This window comes from Phoxinus phoxinus (genome assembly GCF_949152265.1).
Source record: "Phoxinus phoxinus genome assembly, chromosome: 15".
NCBI lineage: Eukaryota > Metazoa > Chordata > Actinopteri > Cypriniformes > Leuciscidae > Phoxinus > Phoxinus phoxinus.
In genome coordinates, this window is record NC_136890.1 from 28,565,463 (window position 1) to 28,584,994 (window position 19,532).

The 19,532-nt window shown below is 37.5% G+C and overlaps 1 protein-coding gene across 12 annotated transcripts in view; it reads left to right on the top strand.

Moving 5' to 3' along the window:
* The window catches only part of dab2ipa (DAB2 interacting protein a), a 101,390-nt gene that overhangs the window by 59,404 nt on the left and 22,454 nt on the right, over positions 1-19,532 (top strand). For 5 of the 12 annotated variants that reach the window (XM_079638272.1, XM_079638278.1, XM_079638276.1 and 2 more), the window contains 3 exons: positions 11,608-11,761; positions 15,289-15,387; positions 15,614-16,168. In XM_079638272.1, coding sequence (XP_079494398.1) covers positions 11,608-11,761; positions 15,289-15,387; positions 15,614-16,168 — 808 coding nt within the window. Of the gene's footprint in view, positions 1-4,259; positions 4,580-8,255; positions 8,888-11,604; positions 11,762-15,288; positions 15,388-15,613; positions 16,169-19,532 lie in introns of those variants that run through there. The other 7 variants (XM_079638268.1, XM_079638275.1, XM_079638273.1 and 4 more) reach the window with 5 other exon arrangements.

Genomic DNA, 19,532 nt, shown 5'->3' on the forward strand with positions numbered 1-19,532 from the left:
TCCGACTTTTGATTCTTCTGTGGAAACCAAAATAAAGTATTTCCTACTTTTCTATATATTAAAACAGATCTGCATGATTAATCAAAATAAAACTGAAATTGCGATATGGCTTAGAACGATTATCAGACCGCACACACTGCAATTTACTTACATAAATATGTGCGCTGCATGTTTCATAGTGAGGCCTGACACTGGTTTTGTTTTTACACTAAAGCAGCTCATGTTCCTGTTTTCCAATGCTGCTTCACATGAATTCATCCCTGCATTTTGCTGTGAGTTTGGGTCATGTATAGTGTGCATTTGAGAAGGCAACATGCACTTCCCATCTTCCCAAACTTGTGATGAGAACTGCTTATAAACCGTATAAATATATGTACAGTATTTTTTCTCAAATACTGTATTTATTATATAGTGAAATATTACAATAGTCATTTTTTCTTTTGTTTAATATTTTATTTAATACTACTAATAATAGACTATATGATAATAATAATAATACTAATTATAAAATATTAATTATAAAATAAAATAAGAAACAAAATAAGAAATGTTACATATTACACATTTGACATAATTGTACAGCCTTACAAAACAAGAACAGCAAACATGGAGCTTTTTAAAAACATAAGTAAATCAGAAATGAGAAACTATATTTTCCCTCATATAGTGCAGCCCTATTGAAAATGAATGGGCTCCAAAATACCAATGTATAAAGTAGTCTGTACTCTTTCGCTGTTTTCAAGTCTTCTGAAGATATTCAATAGCTTTTTCTTTTGTGACTAATAGATCTAAATTTGGTCCCTATCAAGTCGCTTTTCACTAAAAACTGTCTGCATCCTTTTTAAATATGGTGCCTTTAGATGTAACGCATGATGTTTGGAATATAGCACATGTCTTGGACTAGTTTTATAGTGTTTTTTGTCATGTTGGAGCTCTTTTGGAGAACATTTCTCCATTTGTGCTCCATGGTAGAAAGAAAATCATTGGTTTGGAATGACATGAGGATGAGTAAATCATAATAGAATCGTAATTTTTACTTTAAATGGGTGGTTGAGTATGATTTCACTTTTCTAACTTTAGTTAGTGTGTAATGTTGCTGTTTGAGCATAAACAACATCTGCAAAGTTACAACGCTCAAAGTTCAAAGCAAAGGAAGATATTTGCTATTAAAGCAAAGGACTACAACAAACGGCTGGTCGGGACTACACGACATTCCTTCCGGGTTAGTGACATCAGCAAGCCTTAAATGTACATAAGCCCCGCCCCCGGGAACACAGTCCATGTTGAGAAGAGGAAGAGTTGTTGTATAAGAGTACATTTGTGAGTCAGCTCAAACTTTTGCATCCAACTTTTCACATGCAATAGAAAGTCACTCTGTGTGCATCTCACAACAGTTCCTATACGAGCGATTTATAGATTACCATGACAGAATATCCTAATTGAAGATAGTTAACTCCACATCAGCAACATAAATTCATCAACTAACCATTCAGAGACGTCCTGTTGCTTCTACATGTTGTCACTTCTTCTTGAGTCTCTCCATCTTTGTCTGACTCTGTTTTAATATTAAAGGCAGAACAGTTTCTGTCATTTTAGTGTGTCTGCGTGAGGTAATCGCAGCTGCTAACACACACACACACACACACACACACACACACACACACACACACACACACACACACACACACACACACGCGCGAGCTCTTGAAACCCCGCCCTCTGCAGCAGCTCATTTGCATTTAAAGGGCCAGGTACAAAAAGGTGCGTTTTTGCAAACCCTCAAAAAGTGACAACTTTAACATGTTATATAAAAATATCTGTGGGGCATTTTGTGCTAAAACTTCACTCACAGACTCTGGGGACATCAGAGATTTATTTTACATCTTGTGAAAAGGGCATTTTACCACCCATTTAAATTGTGTGAGTTTTTAACCGTCCTGACCCATTTCTTTTCTCCTTTACCGTTTATAATGATAGCTAGCAGAGCGCTACATGACAGAAATGAGAGGCAGCTAGCCACATCTGCATCATTGCATTTATGATTATTTTCAGTCTGTTGACAATCCAAGAGGCCTGTGGGAAGTCAGGCCCTGTTATTGCAATCCTCATTCTGCTTAAATGCTCCAGGGAGCTTACATTTGAGGAATCCTTTTTGAGGAATACAAATTAATATTAAAAGACTTCCACAAGTCCATAAGACAGGTGCGGGACCATTAGGTGAGGCTGCAAGATGACAAGTAATTGCTCTTAGCTGTCTTACACACACCTACACACACATGACACTGGAAAATGAATCACAGGCTTGCTGTTGGGGAAAGCTGTGCGTGGTGGAGAATGGCGAGAACATATGTCATTAATTTGTCTGCCGAGTGACTCGCGCACATTCTATACATTATGTTAAAGGTTAAGTTTGGAGGAGAGCCGAGCTGGAGATAGGAAATTCCTCTCTCCCGTGCTGCAGGTCCTCTGTTTTAGTGCATGAATGTTGTGTCGCCCGATGAATTGTATTCCTGAATGTGTCTATAGTCTGCGACCTGCACCCACTAGGCACGGATACTGTCACATCACACTTCTGTGTAGCGAAGACATGACCTCATTGTCTCAGGTCTGAAGGACATGGAACCCACTTTAGTTTCTCTACCGAGAAAAGCTTTTCAAACGCCTTGTGTGCTTAAGCTCGAGATGTTCAGCTAAAGAGTGGACATTAGGTCGCTATAATACAATGCATTGATTAACTTGCATTTATAAACATGTTTAATGGATGCAAATCTTTACATCTGAATGGACATTCAGTCTGTTCTAAACTGGAGTCAATAGATGATGAATAAAGGCCTTTTTTCTTTGTGTAAAATATGTTAAAAGCCAGATACTGTGTTATGCAAAGCTAACACAGAGAACAAATAGTAAGATGTGATATTGTTTGTTTACTTCTAAAATCAGAATACTCAATTTACTTTGTTTTATTCTTGTACATAATTGTGTATGTATATAATGTATGTAATATTTTTTGCTTAAATGTAAAAAATAGCATTTTTCTGCATTTAAATATTATTTTTGTTTTGTTTGGATCAGCAATGGCTAAATTCAATCACCATTGTAAGCTCATAACACTAGTAGTTTTAAGTGACGTGCTGTAGGCTGTGGTGTGTCAGCCCTCTTCTTCTTGTTGTTCATCAAATTACGGCTTAAACTGCATTTTCTTAATAGAGAGTATTAATCACAAAATTTGTGTGGGTTGAACACTAAGCCTGATAAAAAATGATCTCATAATTGATCAAATCATGTTCACCACTAATTCACAGATTCATTTTAAATTGTAGCATGTTTTAAACAAAACGTTTTAAAATCAATGCAAGACACTACAGGCAAGAAACTTCCACTGGTCAATTGTGAGATTTATGGCTATGTGACTTTACATGTGTGTGGGAAGTGGGAAGAATGTTTATTTTATTGCGCGTTATCTATTTCTGTCTGTAGATTTTAATTACAATACATCTCTTTAAAGGCTGCTTTCTTTCTCATGCACTGAACAAGAAATCTCCACTCACTTTATACACCAAACTTTACCGTTTTATTCCGGTCTTTACTCTGAAGGGCTTTACAGAAGGATTTAGGTAATGCATAATTTGCATATGTAGACACATTTCAGAATACTTGTAATACAAAAAATGTTTGCTATTCTTAATATAATCAATCAGCTGTAGAAGTTTGGTGATATCTATTATTTAAAATTTTTTGCTATTCACCAAAATGCATTTTTAGCGTCTTAAAACAGAGAGTTCTTGGTGCATGAGCAAGACAGTTAATAATAATGAAACTGACTTGGTAGTGAAATATATTGGTATTCGTAGGTGCATAATTTGCCTATAAAATGAAAAGATTAGTTTGATTCTGTTATGTGGGAGTGGGGTCACCACAATTTTGAAACAAAAAACAAACAAACAACAAACTTGAGAACCCCTGCCCTAACCCTAAGAATGAGCAATACTGCCTGCCTAAAAGCAGGCTATAATTGTTTTAAGCAAACGCTACTCAGATCAAGGTTTACTGAGCATACATACACCCACCCACGTTCCCAAACAGCCATTGACTTCCAGCAAACATGTGTTCTGCATGACAATATTGTCTTTACTTTTGGATGTAGAGCAGAGGACAAAGGCCATACACACACACACACACACACACACACACAGAGGGAAGGGGGCAGGGCCAGCTCACACTGTTCAGCCTGCTTCCGTTGCACACAGCAGCAGTCCAGCCGACACAACGAGAGAGAGAGAGGAAGAGAGAGAGAGAGGGATCGGCACAGCCCACAGTCTGTCAAAGGATCTGTGGCCCACTTTAAATATGAGTGGGGGGTTTACAGCAGCTCCTCTATGAGAGTGTGACAGTTAAATCAAGGAGGCCAGAGCGAGAGGAGAGAGGCGGGGTTGTGAGATTGTGTGTGTGAGCCGGCTGTGTGTGTCCGCTGTTCCCAGTGGCTCTGAGCCGCAGCAGAGGTAGCAAAATGGAGCTGTGAGCAGCCTTCCTCATCCTTGTCTTCGTCGCCAGGGGACCGGGGATCTTGACGGCATGCCCGGTGAGTAGTCCATACTAGAATCCCTGTGGTTCTGACAGGCACGCTGTAGATCCAGATCTTTGGCGGATGGAGTGTGTTACGGGAGCGCTGCATTGTGCTTGAATGGCATCTCATTACAGAGCTTCCATGCTGAAAGAATGAAAGAGGGCGAGAGAGGGAGACGAGGGACGAGTCACAGAGCTCCCTCAGCCTTTGTCGGCATTATCAGGGCAGTAATCGATGGTAAACAGCGCGCTGCTGCGGTCAGCTGGGATTGTGGCCGGTAACTGAGGTGTTCAGTCCCTATGAACGGATCATGGGCTTTTGACTCTGCGCAGCTTCCCCGTTCTGTCCTTTGTGTGGGAGCAGATGTTGAAAAACACATGCTGGGTGAGGAATACACACCATACCCTGCGGTCAGGTGGCTGTAGAGGTGCTTTTGGTTATGTTTCTTTTTCATTTAATGGCACTGTCAGGTTGTGTATTGATATAATGAGATCCGTTATTCCACCCTGTTACTGGGTGGTGACAAGTGCTGTTTGACATCCCAGCATTCTCTGTGTTGGATGGGCAAATCTGATGATGTATGTTTGTCGAGATGCTATGGCAGAATGTAGATATTTGCAGTTTATACTTTGGTCTCTGTATATTTAATTTGGTGTATTTACGGGAGTGTGTTATTGTGAAACTTCTTGGTGCAGACTGAAAATATGTCATGAATCTGTGTAGTAGTTATTATACATAATGAGAGTATTGTTTTATATTACTACAGCGATTAATCCAAACATTTATTGGCAAACAAATTAATTCAGTCTATAAACATGTTGTCTATACACATACTGCTGGACACATCATACGTCATTGTTCTCATTAGATATGTACTGTAAGTAAGTATATATACATAGGAATTTGGCATAAAACATTCTGTCTCATTTATTTCTTGAAACTTTATTAGATCTGTTTGTGATCACAAATGAACGTAGTAGTTTGAAACGTTAAAAAGCATCGCAACAGTATTTATGGTATAAGCATATATGTGTAGCACAACCTGGAATACTTGATTCTGATTGGTCAATTGCAGCATTTGACTGCATTCTGAAGGCAAATAATTTTGCATAATGACCGCTAAACTGTATAGCTGACTGTTGTTCAATTTGCTTTATAGATATGTTACATTTGTCTTGTATCACTCCGCAGTCTCTATTTTTTTAGTAAAAGAATGATCAACATGATAAAAGCAGTAGTCTTTGTTCATTAAGTAGTTTATTTATTAGTATCAGATAAACTGTTGCAAATAATGTAATTTGATATAGATTATTTTACCCATTCAGAATCGCCATTTTACCACCACAGTTGTTGCTATAATTATGCATTTGCTGTTCTAAACCACAGAGGCACTATAAATGTAGATTCTGTGCATTAATATAGAATGTGAGCTCACAGATTTTTATTTGTCTACATTTTATAATGGCTCATCCAAGAGTCAAAACTATACATAAATGTTACGATTTCCTGTACGATATCCCGTACATAAAAAATGTAAGTTAATAATCAAATGTACAACTTTTTTTTAAGAAACACTTTTGGTGTATAACCAGATTATTCACTAGAAAAACGTGTTATTCACATTGATTTTTTTTTCATCAGGAAGTGTGAATGTGCAATGCTGAGGACAAAATAAATATTCATGTTCTACTCTTTTTTTTTTTTGTAGATGTCTGTTAATGGCTTCGTTAAGAGCGAGGTTTGGCACTTTGCATGAATTCAAAGCCATTATCAGAAGTTGTGTAAAGGATTTTTAAGGAGCCTCAAAATTCATGACTATTTCATAAACCTTGTCACATAGCAGATTAATTCTCACCAAGGTTAGTGCAGAAATACCATTCCATTTTAATTGCCTCCCTCTACACAACCATTTTAGAGCTGCAGTAATTTCTGCTTGATCAAAAACCTTGCTGGTTGTGGGTAAAATTGGGTAGAAATGAAGTTGCTGAAATGTCAAGCAGTGACATGAAGTGTTACTCTAAAAAAAGCCATTAATTACTAGTTAATAACTACATCTTCAACAATGTAATAATTAGATTACTGTACTAATTACTCTATCCAAAAAAAGTATTGCATAAGTAAATCCCATATCAACCTCGACCAGCTGAACTATAAAAGGATGAAACTGCTCTTTTCATTTTCAAATAAATCATATAAAATTGCATAAATTATGCAATTTAAAGGGAGAAGGTTACAATTACAAAACATACATTTTAACATTAGACGTAACATTTTTATGTTAAATATACTATTGTTTTATATAGAATTGTTCTAGTCTATAAGTATTTCGTGCAATTACATCAAAACTAATTAAATTACAGAAAATTTTTAACTAATCTCTTACTCTACTTTTACAAGGGAAAAGTTATTCAATTACTGTACTTAAATGCATTACACCCAACATGGTGACATGTGACAGCAGTGTGATATGATATATTTTATCCCAAACTATTTAAATTGGTGTAATTATTTTATATTTGTATACATGCATTTTATGGGCTAAATACTTGGTGTTGACTTTTTAAAAAAAAATGTTTTATTTGGCATCAAGGATGATGAAGGACAAAAATATATAGTTCTAAAAATCTTTCTGAATATAAAAGAATAGCAGAGTCTACACCACAACTATAACGATAATACTATAGAGAAACTATACGTTTTAAAATAAACGTCCAGGACACTTGTTTTGTTTATCTCCAACTTTCTCCCAAAAAAAAAAACCATTCCATGCCCCAAGAATCACCCAAATAAGCTTCTTTGAAAAGAGGCTTTGTGGGTTTTAGGAGTGACCCCATCGATAGTGCTGAGATTATGTAACTATTCATCTGTGAACACAAACACAGCTGTTGAAATGCAGTAATAAGATATGTACCAGGGTATGATGGGATGCTGAATAATTACTTTGTTCATTGAGCTCCCAAATATTTTTCTGATTATAAAATGAGTGGTATGGTTTTTATTTTTTTTATTTTATTTTTTTTACATGAGCTGGCTGATCTACTTCACACTAAGGCTATTTTATTACTTTGTTTTGATGGTGTAGCTTGTGTATTTATTGCCCTTATGGGATAATGGATAATATGAATACTTTGTCATTGTGTACTCCAAGTATGTATAGCCAAAAAACATATCAGTGTTAGTCAAATTTCCACATTTAATTGGGCTTCAGTATCTAAAACAAACAAATAAATAAAATATATTTTTAGCTTTTAAAATCTTAGCTGGTAGAATTCTCATTAATTTAACTTGTTCATTATTTAAGCCTTTTATTTGAAATAGAAATATTTTTTATATTATAAATGTCTTTCCAAGTTTAATGCATCTTTGCTGAATAAAAGTATTAATTTCCCTCAAAGAAAAAACCTTATTGACCCTAAACTTTTGGAAAAGTATAGTGCATTTTATGTGCGTGTGACCTTTGGAGGTATAAATGCTATTGTGCGTTTGGAAAGTTAAACAGCACTGTATGCCAGGTTCACTGAGCCATTGTCCTTCTCTTCAAAATCTTGCTTGTATTGCTGGTTTCCTTGGCAGTCATTTCCTATTTGGAGCAGAGATCTCGAGGGAGGACTGCTTCCTGTTGGGGAGTGTGGGAACCTTCGGAGGCGGAGTACACGGTACACAGTCAACCACAGATATAGGACACAATCTTAGACCAGACGGCAGGCTGCACTCCACAACATGAATTTAATTACAGCATGCGAGGTCTGCGGACTCCACAATCTGCTGCTGTCTATCCTTCTTTCCTTCCTTATTATTAGCTCATGAAGACATACTTAAAAAGAAACCTATTTGGAAGTGCTTTTTTTAAAATAATTGGCTGTTTAGTGTCATCATTTTTATAAGGATTTTTAGTGCAGTGAGACGGTGGAGGCTTTCAATTGCTGATTGCTTATGGTTTTATAACCTTTATTATGTAATTCACAAGATAATTATGATTAAGCTTAATATTTCATGTAAACTCAACAAGAACTGCAGCAACGATCCATAAATCCCTGCTCTGAAAGCGAGAGCAGTATTTTTTTTAAAAATAGAAATCCTTGAAAATGGATTTGGGTGTGTTCAAGATGCAACAGATTGTTCCCTAAGGTGCTCGGGACCAAGGCACTCCCTCGCTCTGAATGTTTTAGGCAGAGCGCTGTACAGTGAACACGGTTTCCAAGCCTTGGCGTCTGATATCTTGCAGAAGAATCAAGGATAATCACTGCACTGGCTCGCTTCTCTTGCAGCCTCTGGACTGGTTTTGTTTTGCTCTGGGACCATGCTGAATCAGAATAGTAAAAAGTAAGTTTGGGAAATCTCTCTTCTTCCTGTTTTTATAATCTTGATGGCTGCGGTTCTAGTGAAAATGATTGTTATAAACACTGGGTTTGGGATTAACAGATTAGCTGGAATGTTGGACTGTAACCTGCAATAGAGTTTGTTGTTTCATTTTTCATGCCGTGCCAAATTGTTTTCTTTATTTTGTAATGGGCACCCGGAACGGAGGTTTTTTTTTTTGTCTGAATACCTTACCGGTTATTTTGTTTTTTTGATCATGATGTAGATATAAAGCAATACAGTATCAGTTCGCAAAATAAATTCCATATTCAGTGTGATCCAAATATGAGGTGTGTGTGTGTGTGGTTCAGGTATTTCCTACGTTGTTGGGCATTTTTTGGTCTCCATGAGGAAAACATACCAATGATGTTTTTTTGAAAATGTAAAAATGCAGAATGTTTTCTGTGAGGGTTGTGCGTAGGGTTAGGTTTAGTTATTTCCTTGTTTAAATCCAAGATTTGAATCGTGCAAACAGTGTATACAAACATAATTTTGTTTTCTTAAGAATAGATTTTCTGTCATTGTACACTTGTTCTCTCTTTGGATGTTAAGCCGATAAGAAAACAAAACATTTTAATATAATGAAGCTTTTCTTTTTTCAAACTCGACCTGTGTAAATCACTGCTCCACGGGCCATTTCCCATGAGTCATCACTAGCTCTCTCTGATTAGAAGAGCCCATGCATGGTCAAACAGAACTAGTTTGTGCCCATGCAGCTGTCTACTTGACCTTTGCATTATTTAATGGTGTGAATGCCTACTAATAGGTGATTTTCAGTGATTAATGTTCCAGAAAGAATATTTTGATACCAATTCTACTTTCTTGTTCGGAGCTGCCTGTGGCTTAGCACAAGTTTGAGGCTTGCAACATTTACTAATCCGTCCATCCATTATTTCCTGCCTGTGCTATAGGCGCAATATATAATTTTTTTATTTAATATATGTGTAAATGATAGGGTCTATAGAAATTTCTCTCGTTATGAAGCACACATTTTTCCAGTCTTGTTGCACTTATCGGGTCATTCTGTCAATGCATAAAGTAGGTTTCCTTGTCATTTTAGTCAATGTTTGGAGCAAACATATGTTCGCCTCGGGTCATTTGTGGATTTGCTGACACCACTGGCAGAGTCGCAAGAGAGACATTACATGAGTTTTAATATCAGCCTACAGTCCGCAGTGTGTCATTCATCAAACTTTTAAAAGCACACAGGACCAGAGAAGCACTTGCTTGACTTATCTATTACATGTCAGGAAAAATGAACACAGGAACAGGAAGATAATCTGGCCATCTTTCTGTGAGATTTGACTGAGATGAGTTTTTTAATATAGTCCTTGACTGATGCTTTGTACATTCTTCAGAAAATATCCATGTTTCTTCTTATTTTACACCCTATTCTGACTGGCAGGGACCATGACAGCAAAATGGGCCTTTTTTGAGATTTTTTACTTGTTTTACAATTTCATAACTCATAATTTGATCTGCCATCTTTGTTTTCTGTTAGCAGCAGTGTCTCTGAGGCTGTGTAATTCCATCATCTGTTATCTCAACTCATTATCTTCGTACTCATTTGAAGAAGAAAAAATCTATTCGGTTTCACATTTTCCTCACATTTTTCTGGGCTGTACTGAACTGTAATTGGCAGGACTGGCAGGATGAGCAGGACTGGCAGGATAACAATTTTTTTTTCTAAGCACATTCTACCAATTTCAAACCACACCAATCTTAATAACTACTATTAATTTTGTATTCAATCATTTATAAGTGATATATAATTGTTGCGGAAGGCTGGAAGTGAAAAACGCCTTATATTCGGGTGTGCATAATTATTAAGCAGGTTTTCTTTTACAGGTAAAATGGGCAAAAAAAGAGATTTAACTCACTGAAAAGTCAAAAAGTATTAAATGCTCATGAGAAGGATGGAATACTAATCCAATACTAGAAATGACCAATTTAAGGCAAGACCAATAGACAGCATAACGCTCATTGGTTCAGCAGAGTCATATAAAAACAGGCCAAGAAGAAAAGAAAATTAGAAATGAAGGTGAAGGATTAGGTGTGAGCAACTCTCACAGACAGCAGACTTCATTTGCTCTTTCTCCTAATCTCATTATTGTCTAAAAGAAACAATTAAGACATTTTCTTTCCTAAGGAAACATTGAGAAGACGAGTCACACTTCCAGTAAAGACTTCCTTTTCACCTTTTAATTTGTGTATGTGTGCTACCTCCTTTTTCATCTTTGTGGCAGTATTAGTCAACTCATCATGCCCTCGGTGGTTTCGTTCACACGGTCCCATCCGAGTGAAGGTCATCCACCTGGAGGGCAAACTTTGTTTTCCATTTCCTGTGAGAGACGCCTCACTTCCAATTAAGCGACGCTACTATTTGATGGCTCATTACAGCTTTCTGAAAATGTCTCATGGCCTCATCATTTCCCAGGCTGCCGCCCCTATCTTCGTCAGATACTGTATGCCATGAGGAGGCCTGGAAGCTTTGGCTTTTGTGTGCGATGCAGCAGAACCGCTGAGCACTGAGAAGTCAGCATCTCCTGCTGTGCTCACTAGTTCCAGTTCACATTGCATTCTCACTTCTAATAAACTACACATGCCTGTTTGACTCTATTGGATGCTTGTAAGAAACCTAACCTTGATGCATGTGTTCCTCTCTTCCTGTTTCGCTCCAGTAGATCCCATCTGATGCCGAGGCTGAAGGAATCGCGGTCTCACGAGTCGTTGCTCAGCCCCAGCAGTGCAGTAGAAGCTCTAGATCTTAGTATGGAGGAGGAAGTGCTCATCAAACCTGTGCACAGCAGCATCCTGGGACAGGATTTCTGCTTCGAGGTGAGTCGGCTGATCTCACTGCCCCGTTGAAGCCACAGCTCTGTATTAATTGCGAAAAGGACTTTTAATGTCCGACAAGTCTCAAAATAGCACGCAGCAAAGGCCCATTAAAACTTCATCAAGGCCATTAGCTGAGATCAAATAGTTCGCTGAAAATAGCAGCGCTATCTAGATGCTCCACAGTTAAATCATTGAGGGGCCACGGGTCAAGTTACTGGAGGATTTTCACGTGTGCTACAGGGAAGGCTCACTTAAACCAGATGCTTATATAATTACAAGGTCAAAGGGTGCAGACAAAGAAAACTATGATCTGGTATCTGCATGCAGGTTTCCTTAAAGGAATAGTAACTCTCCTTAAAATAAATCAATAAGAAATGTTTTTTTTAAATGTAATATTTCAAAATAAAATATAAGTTTTTATAATATTTGTGAATATTAGTTATAGTTACGCACCCTCATGCTCTTCCAACCCTGTATAGTTTCTTTCTTCTGTGTGACACAAAAGGAGAGATTTAGAGATACTGCTCTAAAAAGCACACAAAAATACCTTCAAAGCTGCTTTGTAACCGCTACATTGAAACAACAAGCTAATCATAATTTGAAGCAGTAAATTATAGTCATGCTACCGTTTTATATTATAAAAAGCTAAATTCTGTACTTTAAAATTGCTTAAGGAGCTATATGTTTTGCACTTTGCCCTTTTTTCAGAGCCAATGTAAATAAATCTAGATTTAAATTCAAAGAGACAAGATTTGACTTGGTGTTTTATTCTTATCCAAAACGAGGCGATGTGAACATTATGGAACACTCAATGTCTGTTTCATAGCCGGCAGCCGTATCACCCTGTAGCCCAAGACTGGTTTCCCACTGAAGTAGCAGGGTTGAGCCTGGTTAGTATCTGGATGGGAGACTCCTGGGAAAACTAGGTTGCTGCTGGAAGAGGTGTTAGTGAGGCCAGCAGGGAGGCGATCACCCCGTGGGTCCTAACACCCCAGTATAATGACGTGGACACTATATTTTAACAAGCACCGTCCTTCGAATGAGATTAAACCAAGGTCCTGACTCTCTGTGGTCATTAAAAATCCCTGGCCAAATTTGGCCATTGTCCTCTGTCCATCATGGCCTCCTAATCATCCCCATATATATATAAATGGCTTCATCACTCACTCTTATTATTATTTTTCATACTGGAAGCCGGAGGGCGTTCTCTCGCAGAAAGTCCAAAATGGAGTCCTAGAAGTAATAACTTGTGATGTTCCAGGAAATCTCTAATATGGACAAGGCATCCAGTTATCACTGTAGCTGATTAAAAAGCAGGAACATTTTGACTTATAAAACCTAAAAACAATAAACGCACACTTGCGACAATATATGGTTTATGTGTGTTTTTCATAACAATAAAGTATGTTTAATGCAGTGCTATTCAACTTAGCCTTTATTACAATATATAAACTATATACTACAAATTATTGGTTATTGTTCAGCACTGTATTTGATTCCTTAGTCAATTAAAAGCAAGAGATAGAACAAAATAAAACCAGTCAGTTAGACAAAAAACTGGTATTACACTTGACATTTGTGTCCCCCTCACTTCTGAAATGATGGCTACACCCCTGGTGACAGTAAACTTGAATCAGACATCTGCATGCAGATCTTAAGACCAGAAGGGCCTTCCTGTCTCTTTGCATCCCCTGCCCGATAGGGTGCGAAAGTGCCTGTCCCATCTGTCTGAACAATCTCCTCTCATTCTCTCTCTCTGCTCACTAGCGGTGAGTTTCGAGAGGCCAGTTCACATGGAGTCGATGACTGTTACACTGCACCAGACGCCAGCTGGAAAGAATGAGACACTGACAGTTAGGAGGAGTTCTTCAGGGGTCAGCCAGAGGTCCGTTATGGACTATGCTGTTTGCTCTGCTCTATTTATCAAAATGTTAAATTGGATTGGACTACAATTCAATATATCACAAAAAGTCTTAAATGTTAGTATCAAATCAAATTTGAAGGTGAGGTCTTAAAGGACAAGTTCGGTATTTTACACTTAAAGCCCTGTTTTCAGATCGTTTCTGATGAAATAGAACGGTTAAGATTGAAATTTGGACACATACTGCTGGCCCGAGAATTTTCGGTTTCTGTGGTAGCACCCCCCCTCCTCCACAATGGCTGCATAGGTGCACTGGAACAATCCTTCCTAAAACACATTAAACTTTCGTTTACAAAGACAGGAAACTCACCGAGTGGTCAGGGGTGTTCACTGATATGCTCACACAAAAATCGCTGCACTCGGTGAGGCTGTGTAGCACCAAGTCTTTAGTAGTAGCCTATCCAGTTCGCAACTGGACTTTATTACGTATGTTTTGTTTTTTTTACGTAGTATGTCATAGTGTGCGCTTCACTGTGAGTCGCTTGGGAGAAGAGAGGGCAAATTCGAGCAAAATGAGAGTGCAAATTGACATGTTTCAGAGATGGTTGGCAACAACTAATGACAGCGATGAAGCCAAGCAATTAATGCTGCAAGACGTTAATTAGGTACAATGAGAATGAAGGCAAATTAATTAAGAATTATTTCGATTTTTAGAATACTTTCGTAACATTTTTTGCTGTGTGCATTGTCTGAGAGGCAAAAAAAGTCTTAAACTTAATTTAAATATTGCAGTTACTTATTTTTTATTTACATTTATTTTTGTAGATTTACAATTACTTATTTAAAAATATAATCTAGATATTACTTCATTTTGCCCATTATAACTTTTTTTTAATTGTATTTCATTTTGCAATTACTTTCTTAAATATTTATTTCATACATAATTCAAAACTAAATATTTCTTTATTTCGCAATTGCTTCATTTGTTTTTGTTTTTTTATTATATTCAACAATTGCTTCTTATTTTTAGTATAATTTAAATTAATGTATTACTAAAATATGACTTAATTTTTACCTTTTTGAATATTAATGAATTTTATTTACTTTTTTATTTAATATTTATTACTTAATTTTTTTGTAATGACTTATTTTAAACATTTATTTCAAATAAAATGTAAATGCATATTTAAATACAAAAGGAGTCAGACGCAGATAGCACCTGGTTAAACTGGATGGGTTTTCAATGTTTGGCTGAATTACAGCATGCAAAAGTATTGCAACTGTTTAGTGAATTCACCCCTCTGTATTCAAACGTACTTTTGTAGTCACCTGGATGGTGCGACTGTGAACAGATGGTCTTTTCAGATTGAATTTTTGATATAAAAAGAATATTTGTAAAAGGCCTCCGCTTGTATCACTTTTCTCTGATATCATGTGATCCTGCAAATACATTTGATTTAAGTGCATTCTGTCTGATCAGGCTATTTGATAGTTTTATTCTTTCTTCAAATGTGATTGTTCTCCACCCCTGGAAAACGCTTTGTTGACTGAGTGCTGTAGATCTCTCTGCTCATGTCCACCATCTGCCTGATCTGCATTACATTCCTTTCTAGCTCACTTCATCCACTTATCTGCAAATTGCAACAATTGTAATCTGTAATTGCAGGTAACTACTTCAACAGGAAGCAAATGCTTCTCATGTCGATCGGCTGCCGAGAGAGACAAATGGATGGAGAATTTGAGACGTGCTGTGCATCCCAACAAGGTAAACTGGATGATTCATCTGAATCCTGTGTAATTCTAGACGAGATGAGGTTTAAGCCAGTCAGCATGTTACTTTTTCATATATCCTGTCTCAACTATTGACTGTTTCTGATCGACTTCTCTGCATTAACCCGGCTTAACTTTGTACAGTACACACGGGGGTTGTCTTTCTTCAGCTTGCAGAGGTCGATGTAACATGCAGTGTTTTCTTTTTTCATATTCCACAGGATAACACCCGTCGGGTGGAAAACATGCTGAAATGTTGGATTATCGAAGCCAAGGACTTGCCGGCAAAGAAAAAGTACTTCTGTGAACTTTGTCTGGATGACACATTATATGCACGGACTACCTGCAAACTCAAAACGGACAATGTTTTCTGGGGCGAACACTTTGAGTTCAACAACCTGCCCTCGGTCAAGAGTATCACCGTGCATCTTTACAAGGAAACAGACAAAAAGAAAAAGAAGGACAAGAATAATTACGTGGGCCTGGTCAATATTCCCATGGCGGCGGTCACCGGGCGACAGTTTGTGGAGAAATGGTATTCCGTGAGCACGCCGAATCCCAACAAAGGAAAGAGTCCGGGACCCATGGTCCGAATGAAATCCCGATATCAGAGCATGAGCATCCTTCCCATGGAGCTGTACAAGGAGTTTGCAGAGTATATTACTAACAATTATATGTTGATGTGCTCAGTGCTGGAGCCAGCTTTAAGTGTGAAGAACAAAGAAGAGATGGCTTGTGCGCTTGTCCATATCTTACAAAGCACAGGCAAGGCCAAGGTAAGACAATTGCTTTGTACAGTATGCTTCTATCTCTCAAAATTAACCCCCATTTACTTTATGAATGCACATTCCTGCTCTTATTGGTGCACATTATTTCAAAGAAAACTAATTCTGTCAAGACCACTATCGTCAAAGATGATTGACAAATCATTCACAGTTTGAATCGGTATGGTTTAAGGCTGCACATTATATCGATATATCGCAAATGTATACATATCGATATTCATATCGCAACAGCTTGCAATAACTGGGGTCATGAAAAAAAGACAAAGAGAAAATCACTCACTGCTCTAACTTTTGTAGCTATAATAAGAATCAGTATATATTTAATTCATACAGTGAAAACTATGCAGTGTTTTTTTTTAACATGTGATTATTCAGTTTCTGTTGTTAAATAAACCGAATGTAGGCCTATCTGAAACCCTAAACCCCGTGGTTTACACTGATGTTAAAATAACACTTCTTATGCTACAGTAAAACACTGCTGTTCACTTTCAAAGTTGTAGTGATGTTTTCTTGTCAAAAACAGATTGTGAAACTCGTATGTAGGTTATATCATTTTAAATATATTTTAAGGGTAATTTAAGTTTATTTTACACACTTTATCGTATCGAATATCGCATTTTTTAAGTAGTTATCGCATTTTTCTTGTGAATATTGTGCAGCCCTAGTACGGTTCTGTTCTGACCTGGGCAAGAACTCCCTGCCCATTCATGCAGCCTAGCATGGATAAAGAGCATGGAGAACAGCGATAACCCCCCTTAGGGTTAAAGAACCAACATAAATGTTTTGCAGATATCATTAATATTCAATAATTGAATATACAACATAATTCAAGAAAAATTTGTCTGATTCGAAGAGGAATATCATAAGGCCAAGTCCTGACTGGATGAGAGGAGGAGCTGGGGATGGAGGAGGGTAATTAGCTCAACGTGATAAAGCTGCTGATATGGGCTTTATACTGTATATAGGGATACTGTGATAGGTGTCGTATTCCTATACAGTAGGTAGACGTGGAGTCATCTGATGCGAGCTTGACTGACGTGACCTGCCAGAACTAACGCTACACTTGATTTTCATGTTGACTTCAAAAGTAAACGTGTTGATTGACTGTATTCTAGGAAGATTATTTAATTATAGTCTCTCACGGATGCTGTTTGCTGGCAAGCGAACGAGAGGGTGACATGACGTCGAGATAAAAGACTCAACAGTCATTGTGCTATATTGAGTTCAATAGTTGTATGTTATTTTGGATGTTGTCTTAGATGTGTCTTGAAAGAATTATTTCATTTTTTTCTCAAACTGAAGCATTTGAACAGCTGTGAGTGTTACTAAAAAAAGACAGCACAGGACGTTCTAGCATTTACTTTAAACGCCACCAAATGTCCAACTGCGAAAAACGTCATTGACAGAGAAGAATAATAGAGACGTGGCCTGCTTTTCCTCATTTAATCACGGGAGTGCTGAGCGCTATGATTGCCCTCATTAACTTGAGCACGAACGGCTCTGATACTCGCCATAAATCAGCTGACATCACACACAAAAGCCCACCGTCTGACGCTTTGTCACTCATCTGTCATTATTGATCAAATGCTGCGAGAAAATAGTTGTTTTGTGATTGCTTTTTTGCTGCAGCACTCTGACGCCAATCTGAGGCATTGTTGCATCATGATGGACCCGCACAACAATGTGCCGTCCAGTTCTCTAGAATATGCGATCGCATTATTGTTGAGCGCCACTCTGGGCTTATTTGGGATTTGAGTCAGTGCAATGTAATAATACAACCCCGAAGCACAATGTGTCTTGTGTTTAGATGTGCTCGAACGGGAAGTACCCTGCTTTTTGGTGTTTATGTCCCAGGTTTTGTTGAATGAAAATTGATTCTGTCCTTTTCAGCAGCCCTAATCTGTTACTTTTTCAACATATTTTCATCTAAGCGCACAATTCAAGCTCTTGAGTGCCAGTTTTTGCAGAACACGCATTATGTAATTTTTCAGACAATCAACAAAGTGGCTGGTCTGTCATTACAGCAGAACTTTAAGTCAATAAGGCCATATTCTTTCATTATGAAGCAGTTGATTGGTCAGGGACGGCATTATCTATCATTATACAAGGCCAGAGCGGGTCAGCCAGTGCAATTCTTTCATTAGCTGAAGTCTGGTTACTGTAAATCACACTTACTCCCTAGATTCCACAGCTTCCTGTCTTTGTCTGCAGGTCTGCATTAATTCAATAATGAATACTAATTACGGTAACTTGATTATGTACTGATAGCAGATGATTGAAATAATATCTACCTGTATGGGGCATCTCGTTTTAAAATTGAATTGTAGAGTGATAAGCTCTCCATAATGCGTGGTCACATAATAAGACATTTACCTTTACTGATCTAATAAGCAGCGATCAAATTTGTAGATTTGAAAAGCCAGTGCATTTCAGTTTTACTTTGTTAATGTATCAAACATCTTTTGATGCTCTTAACTCTAACTCTAAATAGTAAATATTTAAATGTCCATATACAGTATGTATTTAGTAATGCATACAATATAGTGTGTCTGTGTTATATACTGATACTGTATATAGACATTTGAAGCATTACTGATATAAATGACATATGTATTTACATCTATTCAGGAGCTTTATTAAAAATGTAAATGTAAAATATCCAATGTTTATATATATTTATATATTTATATTTATATATATATATACTGTGTAAGGGTGTTAGCCGGAGGGGGGAGATTCACGATTCTAACCCCACATAAAGAGCCATGGTGTCCGCTCAGGGTTTGTCCCGAGGGAAATTCCAAGTGTCAGGCCTCATGCTAATCAGCTTTTATTAATTCAGCCGTTGGTTTAAGGGCCAAACAGGTTCATGTGATCACGCACAGTGAAGAATTGAGCTGTAATGTGCAAGTCTGAAAGATTATTTATCAGCAGGACTGTGCACTAGGGAGGCGAGGCCTGTGGGACAGGGGTCATTACTGGATCGCCCCTGAGGGTGAACGGACAATCAAGAGCACACACTGCCATTTTAACAAGCCACTGCTTACTTATTCATGCCTGCCTCAAACCGCTGTGAGCGTAAAGCTTAAACAGAACGTTAACAACCCTTCCTCAGGCTATTGGACAGCAGGAAATGTGTGAAACATGGATCATATACATACCATAAGTATCATAATGAGTGTATGGCCTATGTGAATACACAGCATTTTAAGATGGCCACAGATTTCAGTTTTATTGGTTGTGTATAATGAAAAAATAAACATGCAACAAAAACAAATTGGTTGTGCCAGGTTTTACAACAGACTGAGGTTTACATCATTTTATTTTAGGTGAGCTGATTTTTATTTATTGTTTT